The 8,229-nt window shown below is 43.2% G+C and overlaps 1 protein-coding gene across 1 annotated transcript; it reads right to left on the bottom strand.

The window, feature by feature from the left end:
* Positions 1-438: 438 nt before the first annotated feature.
* Positions 439-7,248, bottom strand: epx (eosinophil peroxidase). The gene is made up of 15 exons (XM_034587056.1): positions 7,174-7,248; positions 6,920-7,095; positions 5,998-6,133; positions 5,690-5,819; positions 5,404-5,610; positions 4,692-5,058; positions 4,457-4,617; positions 4,123-4,381; positions 3,874-4,044; positions 2,325-2,562; positions 2,029-2,240; positions 1,794-1,958; positions 1,142-1,225; positions 836-932; positions 439-543 (listed from the first exon to the last, which is right to left on the bottom strand). Exons 1-15 carry the CDS (start codon positions 7,212-7,214, stop codon positions 486-488), a joined length of 2,502 nt encoding a protein of 833 aa, XP_034442947.1. The 5' UTR covers positions 7,215-7,248; the 3' UTR covers positions 439-485.
* Between the last annotated feature and the right edge of the window lie 981 nt (positions 7,249-8,229).

Consider the following 8,229-nt stretch of genomic DNA (forward strand, 5'->3'; position numbering starts at 1 on the left):
TACATATATAAACAGCATATATCTGTACTTTCACATATTGTCACATGAAAATACTTTTAAAATTTGAAATGTATATTTAAAAAGAGTACTTACCTTTACTCAAGTAGAAAAGTTAATGTGGTACTTTTACTTGAGTACATTCTTTGTCTATTTATTTAATTACTTAAGTAAAATGTTTAAGTACTTCCTCCAACACTGTCAGTGGACAAATCTTAGCATCATATATATATATATATATATATATCTCATATATCATAAACGGTCTGGTCAATGCAGGGATACTTAAATATGTAAAACTTTAATTTGTTAAGTTTTAGTGAGATTATAAATTAACAAGACAAAATGTTTTAATGTTATAAACACAAATACATAAAATGATTCCACAAATAATTATTTTAATTTGCAAAAACATTGAGGACATCACAATAACTTTAACATGTAGAGACAATAAAATAAAAATGAACCAAACTCTCACAAATGTTGGATTAACGGTTCCCTTGGCAACAAGCTGCAGCGACCAACTCCTGTTTCTTTGGGAAATATCTGCAAGAAAGAGTCAACAAATATTATTTATATTTCAACTGCTGCTATATATTATTTATTTCAGGAATAAATTAATTTTTCCCCAAATATTAGTCTAACGTGTACTTGCGTACACCGACTTAAATAATGGTTTAATGTTTCTGATTTGGGAAACTTAGAGTCAACAGTGTTATAATATGTCATCTCAAGAAAATAGGGTGCAAACACGGAATCGATGCTCCTATCAATATGATTTCTAAATATTTGTTTAAAATAGTTTAATCAGGTTCATTCAATTCTTTCAGTTCCTTACCTTTGATAACAGATCATTATCATCACCAGTACGGCCACACCACCGATCACTACTATCACCGCAGTGACCACAGAGATGGCAGAGAGTGACGAAGGCTCTGGATCGTTGCACAAACGCACACACACAAACACAAACACAGAAATGTTCAGTATCAGAAGTGACAGATTCTGACATGTTGTATGTGTTGTTGTAAGTCAAGATTTACTTATGTTATACTTTCCAAAGGTTAAAAAAGTGCTTCTCAAGAATTGTACATTTATCACAAAATCTCAAACAGGCAGAAACTCAGGGAGCATCTGAACCAACCTGAGCACATGAAGGAACCTGGTCTGTTGAAACACTCCAGGCTTTGTGGACATGGAGAAATCTGTTCTTCACACTCATTAATATCTGTGTCGGTCAAAAACAAATTAATAAGAAACATGATTATTTATTTTATTAAAACTGTATTATATGGAAATATTTTGGTTTGATAAAATGCAGTTGTCTAAGCATATCAAAAATGTCTTTTCAAATTCAATTCATTTTTTCATTCCCCCGTTTTGGAACACTTCCTGAACAGGTTCTTCATTTGAGCCAAGACTGCATGTTCATTCTTGACTTTAAATAAAACAGGAGACTTGATTTGACTAATGCCTCCAATGCCATGTGTTGTGCTTACGTGGAAAAAAACACATGACATACATGACAACATCGGGAAAAGAATGTGATGGTACTGAAAGCTCCAGAACAGATACTAAATGGACTTAGCCAGGTGATTGTTTCCATGTGAACAATAAACTTTCTGTCTAAAATTCTAAGAATAATCAACATTTTTTAAGTTTTGCTGCAGATATTAAAGAATATTACCATCAAGATGAACACCGGTTTTGTTACATGTGACACATAAACTATATTGCTGATTTAAAATGTGCTATCTTCTGTAGGTGTGTCACCAGCCTCTGTTTAGTCTTTGTACCTTGACATGTTGGAGGGGCGGGGCTCCACTGGTTCTTGTTTGTATCACAGCTGACAGATGAAGATCCCAGCAGCTTGAAGCCCGAGTGACACTCATACAGAATCACAGAGTCACAGAGGAGAGAGTAGCCAGATTGAATCCTGGGTATCGGACCACAGCCGGGATCTGGGAGAGACGTCAGTGAAAGAAATAGCACAAGTGGAATATCACCAACAACATATTTCTGTGTCGTCACCTGTGTCTGGTTCTTTCCAGGGACTGAGATCGATGTGGGGGATGAGCGGGTGGGAACAGGCCAGCATGTCCCGGGCGCTCTCAGTGCGTGAGAACGGGTCCTTAGGGACGAGGGCGATGTGGCTGTTATCACAAATGATGCGGGACAGAGAGACGGCGTGGAGGTGTCTCCTCTGGGTGCTGGTGAACACTCCCTCCTTCTCCCACCAGAACCTCACAGGACAAAACACAGATGGTTTTAGCTTGTGGCGTTAACTCATGTCGTGAGATCAGTAGATGATGAGCTGCGGATTCTACCTGTCTCCATCTCTCAGGGCTCTGAACTGTCTGGACAGCAGGCAGGCCAGGAGTGGCCCGACTCGGCCTCCGGGCAGAGGGGGCTCGGAGATGGCCCCCACCCACACGTCCACGTTGTGGGGCGTCCCGTACAGGAGCTGGAGTTTCTGAGCCAAAGTGAAGTTTCCCAGGATTTCAGCCAGGTCGGACGCCGAGTCGGGAACAGAGAGGCCGCAGGAGCTTCGCCACGAGCCGTATCCTGGGGAGACGAGGTGAGACAGAGAGATGGAGTTTAAAGGTCTAGTACAAGATGTGAGACACCGAGAGAACTGCATTTAAATGTACACATCCCTTCAGTGGTCACTCTTGAGGGAAAACTCATTCAGAGGGTTAACACCTTTAAATACTTGGGTAGGATTCTCTTTCCTTTAGGCCACATGCTCAGAGCTTGGTAAAAGAACTGAGGCCAACTACGGTTCTACTTTAGAAACAGGTTTTTCTTTCAATGTGAAAAAGAGACTTGTTGCTGCTACGTTTTTACCTGTGTTGGACTATGGGATCTTATATGAATGCCCCTGCTCATTGCATTAGATTGATACAGCCGACCATGGCAGCCCTTCGCCTCATCACTAACTGCAAAGCCTTGACTCATCATTGTGACATAACTTTGCAACTTATAATGTAAAGTAAAAAGTAATAGAATAATTCATGAAAGACCAAAGAAAACAAATGGGGGATTTTGGCAACTCCTGAGATTTTAGGCAGTTTCAGAGATTATGGCGTTGTCTGTAAACTGATCACATGATAACTTCCTGTGAGAAATCCTGAGATTTGAAGACACATTTCTGCCTCAAACGATAAGTAATGTCTGTTGGAATTCTGCAGTGCTGACACATTCCAACATCTGGAATATAAAAAACCACAGATGTTACTATGATGGCTGCTTTTCATTTAGCTGGTCAAGCTCCAGAGGCCTGTAGAGGTTATAGTAATACAGTTTGTTTTATATATCAAATTATTTTACTGTTACTTTCACCAGCATACTTTACAGTTTTATATCAACAGGAAATAATACAAAGAGGTCAATCAAATGGCCAATTCAGAATTTCACTGCAAATTAAACTATTTCACTATTTCACTATCAAAAGATATAAAAAAATAGATATTTAAATATATATTATGAACTTTTTGTTTTCAAGAATTGTATGTTCACGTTTCACCACCACCTGAAATGTAAATCTAAAGCAGCTGCAGCCATGATAAGCTCCTCCTCCTGCAGCAGATCTCCACTGTGAACATACAACAGACTCAAACCTCACATACAGCTGCTGACATTATTTGTTTCTTTTATCAAATCTATAACACCACTGAGTTTGTTCTGTTAAAACAAATCCAGGCTCCTTGTCATTTCTGTGTGTTCCTAAATTTCAACCAAATTATCTTTATTAATACTGATTTGAGCATTACTTAACAAACATAGTCTATCTGTTGAAACAGTCCTCATTGACAGTCATCGGCAGACTTTCAGTATAAAGTGACTCTCTGCTGTGTGGCAGATTTCAGAAAGTACCAGGTAAGCCGTGGTCTCGGCCCCTCTGGAGGTTGAGGGCCCCGAGGTCCAGGGGCATCCCCCCCTGTGCCTGAAACAGCCTCTCAGTCAGCTCCTCCACCATCATCTGATCTGGAGTCTGCAGTTTGGCGGGAGACAGCAACAGGCCACGCAGCACAGGGTCGATACCCCCTGAAACACCAGGAGACAGAACTGCTGAGTAAACCACGTGTGATTAAAGCACAGCCAATCAAATTTTTTGTTCTTTACCTTCCTGCACAACCCTCCAAGAGGCGAACAGAGAGTGGTGCAGAGGCAGTGGGGGATGCTGGGAGTTTGTGGTGTATCCTGGCCCCAGCCTGCTCACCACTGGCTGCACCGTGACGTGGGCAAAACGAAACGCAGCCGCTGCAAAGACGTTGGCGATGCTGGGATCCACTTCAGGATTATAACCCTCGTAAGGAGGCATCAGGCGGGACGTGGTAGTGTCCCCCAGGACCTGTGGCAGGTAGTGCTCCCATGTGAGGATCTGGAAGAAGAACCAGGAGGCTGGTCAGAGGGCTGGAAGTGCTTATGGAGGATGGATGTGGAGCTGAAACTGTACCTGATGAATGGCTCCCATGATCTTGCGGGCCTCCTGATACAGGGCGTCGGGGCTCCAGTGAGGGTTGAGCAGGTGCAGCTCTTTGACCAGCCGGTTGTGCTCTCTCAGAAAGAGCGTGTGCAGCGCGATCATTCCCAGATGCTCATTGGCTCTTGAATCACCTGAGAGACATGAATGATGAACAGCGTCTCCACTGAAGCCTGCGGAGGACGGATGGATCTCTACATTCACTCACCAGCTTGAAAGCAGGACGTGGAGTTCTCCCGGTGCTCGGACCTGTCCGACGTCCCCGAGGTGGTGGAGTTTCGAGGACCACAGGGGTCCAGGTGCGCCTGCTGTCGAGGCAGGAAGGGCATGTAGGGCAGCCCCTGGTCTGAGTGCTGGGGGTTGAGGGTCATGGAGCCCAGAGGAGAGGAGTTGTTCCTCAGAGACGAGGCCACACTGGTGGAGCTGCCGTACACCATGCTGGCATCCACAAAGGAGGTGATGGCGTTCAGCTGCTCTCTGTGGCGATGAGGGAGGACTCCTGCGCTGCAGCTGGGAGCAGATCGGAAGAAAGGCATACACTTCTGGACGCCATTACGGCGATCTGACGGAGGGATCTGGGGAAATAAAGTTTTATTTATTTATATATATATATATATATATATATATATCATTTTTTTCATAGTTATGTAGTACATTGTGACATTTCTACATTACTTGCAGTTTTTTTTAATTCTTGGTACTCTTGGACTTTTCATCTGCTTGATCATATCACTATTATTTCAGCTTCTCTTCATTGACAGTTTCTGTTTTCTTGTTTTAAATCATACTAATTCTTTCACATTACTTATTAATAAAACAATAACTTTACCTCTTTTCTTTTTTTTAATTTATTTAAACTGAACAGGGGAACAAAAACCCAAACGAGGCCCTTTGAGAATCAGCTGATAGTTGGTGTGTACCTGTATGGGGAAGCAGGGCGTGTCCCGGCTGCAGGTGTGTGTGCAGTCCGCTCCGGTCCTGAAAGCAGCCGTACTGGGGCTCTGAGGCGTCAGCACCACGTCGTGGTCGATCCACTGACCCCACTCCACCAGCAGGTGGGACAGGGTGGAGTCCAGAGAGATGTTGTCGTTGTGAGTGAACAGCACCTCTTGAGAAACCAGCCGCACCTGAACAACAAACATGAGGGGAGGGATGGAGGTACAGCAGCTGACAGAGGAGGACAGTGTGCTGCTGCAGGACTCTTACTGGAGGCAGGCTGACGTTGTGGTAGGTGTGATCTGGGTCCCAACCTCTGGGCGTCCCCCACAGGTCCTCGTACTCAGGGGGCAGCCAGCGGGAATATGGGATGTTTGCAGCGCCCCATCTGGGATGATCTCTGTACAGGACATGACAGACATATCCATTCTGTTCAGAACAACACTGCTGGATTACTACATGTTTGTCTTGTGCGCGCGCGTGTGTGTGTGTGTGTGTGTGTGTGTGTGTGTGTGTGTGTGTGTGTGTGTGTGTGTGTGTGTGTGTGTGTGTGTGTGTGTGTGTGTGTCAGCTCTGACCTGTTGTTGCACTCTCCTGTGATGGATCTGTAGCGCTCGGACACACAGTCGCTCTGACAGCTGGGTCTCTGCAGCTCAGCGGAGCAGCCAGTCGCCTGCAGCAGATTCTCCACATCTTTGTCACTCAGCAGCTCTTCTGGAAAACACAGTAAATAACACAAGACACTAATGATACAAATGATAACTTATATAATACAAAAAATAATATTAATATCCTCGAACTTGCTATTGGTGGTTTATACAGATCATTTGCTCTTGTCTTACGTCAGAAAACCTTTTCTTCTTATATTATAATAATTTGTATATGTATTTCTGTAGCACTTATCTAAACAAGGTTTCCAAAGTGCTTAACACAATACACAGGAATAAAACAACAGAAAAAATAAGAAATATAACATAAAAGTTATTAAATATTTCTATTATTAATATTATAATATAACAAACAAACAACATCCATTAAAACCGGTTCAAAATCAGACATTAAAATGCTTTCCTATAAAAAACATGTTATACAATGATTTAAAAACAGGTGATGCTGGTATGACGAGTCAAAGGTTTGAAGAGTGACACGCTCCTGACATGTGTGCATGTATGTTGCAGGTGTTTTGTTTCTGTGACCACAGCTGGAGTGTGATCCCTCTTTATTCTGAACCTGCATCTATTATGTAAAAAACACACAGTCACTATAATTAAAAAAACCTTGTTTGTACTATTTCCATTTTTATTGTATAATCCTATTTTCTTTCTTATTTGAATTTTTACTTACATTTTTCCCATTGCGCTGCTACTCTCCTTTGGCTGGTGTCTCAGTTGTGAATTTCCCATCTTATCTTATCTTATCTTATCCATCTTATCGTAAGGAGGGTCTTTCATATTAGATGAGTTTTTTTTTTAAATGTTGTGAAGTGCTGCTGTTCAGTACCATGAGAGGTGGGCTGCACCATAGTGTGAGTGTAGACCATCTCTCTGATCAGCTCCACCGTGTTGTCCAGCAGCTCTGCAGCCCAGATTTGAGTCCTGGTTCTGGCTTCAGTGTGTTTGAACTGAGCCAGCAGGTCACTGGGTCTCAGAGTGCCCTCAGACAGGGATTTCTTCCCCCTGGAAAAGTCAAGAGATTCATTATTAGTTGCAACAGCTTTTTCGGAACTATTTCTATAGAGGCCCGGGATGTTTTACCTTTCACTTGTGCGGGCGTAAGCAGCATCAGTCAGCTCCATCGCCCTCTGAAGAGCCTCCTTCACAAACGTTGACCCCAGATACACAGTCCCTGTGTTCACCACGGAGGAGAACATGCACTTTTAAAAACTCCTAGGTACCTGCCCTTTAAAGTCATAACCAAAGAGAAATCCTACCTGAGGTGTTTCCAGACGCTCGGCTCAGCGAAGCATGCCCAGGGAAGGAGAGGAGGACCAGTCCAAGTAGGGAGAGGGACACCTGAAACCAGAGGACACATCTGACACGTCTCAACTTATCTGGTTCTTTAGTCCAATCAAATAATAACAAAGAAAAGAGAAACTCACCATGAGTGCTCTATCCATTTAAAACAGGTCAGCCTGTGTAGAGAGGATTAACTTCAGGTGTACGCATCAAACACGCTCATAGTAGCTCACTGCTGCTCTGACTGTGACTCATCTTCAGAGCCAGCAGGTGTGTGTGTGTGTGTGTGTGTGTGTCCGTGTGCGTCCCGAGCGTTGAGGTTGCCATTTATACACTGGCAGCAGGGCCAACAGGTATGTGCAGAATCCCCTTATCTGTCCTCATGGTGACAGCAGGGGAACATCAAACACTGGACTCACTGCCTCGACCTAATAACCTCTCAAATCAAATTTATTTCTGTCCTTTCACCCACGATGAAAACCTCCTGTCATATCTGGATCATTTCAAATAAATGAAACACTTCTAACCAGGAGGACAGGGAATACAGCGGCGGACACCGACCAAGTTCAGGCCGTTGAAATATTGGATGTCCGAGCAGCGTGCCACAGCTGGAGGAGACACATGTTCCTTCGTTATTTTTAAGAAGCCAAATTTAACAACGACACATTAAAGTTCAGTTTTCTGGGATTCATGTCAAGTGTGTCTGTGTCCTCATACCAGTTCAATCTGAGACACAGACGTGTGTCTGAGGAAACGAGGATTCTGGGAAATGATACAGAACAAGGAATGAGATTGAAAATAAAAAAAAAGGCTCAGACAGGAAAGTCTCTGTTAAATCACGACTCGTGAAGCATG

This window comes from Hippoglossus hippoglossus, chromosome 6 (genome assembly GCF_009819705.1).
Source record: "Hippoglossus hippoglossus isolate fHipHip1 chromosome 6, fHipHip1.pri, whole genome shotgun sequence".
Classification (NCBI taxonomy): domain Eukaryota; kingdom Metazoa; phylum Chordata; class Actinopteri; order Pleuronectiformes; family Pleuronectidae; genus Hippoglossus; species Hippoglossus hippoglossus.

Excerpts from the sequence above, each read along its gene's own strand:
- epx (XM_034587056.1), bottom strand. The coding sequence starts at position 7,214 with ATGGAGCTGACTGATGCTGCTTACGCCCGCACAAGTGAAAG. Across the intron at positions 7,096-7,173 it reads TACGCCCGCACAAGTGAAAG|GGGGAAGAAATCCCTGTCTG; the intron begins GTAAAACATCCC and ends TGACTTTTCCAG. Across the intron at positions 5,820-5,997 it reads ACAGGAGAGTGCAACAACAG|AGATCATCCCAGATGGGGCG; the intron begins GTCAGAGCTGAC and ends TGTCCTGTACAG.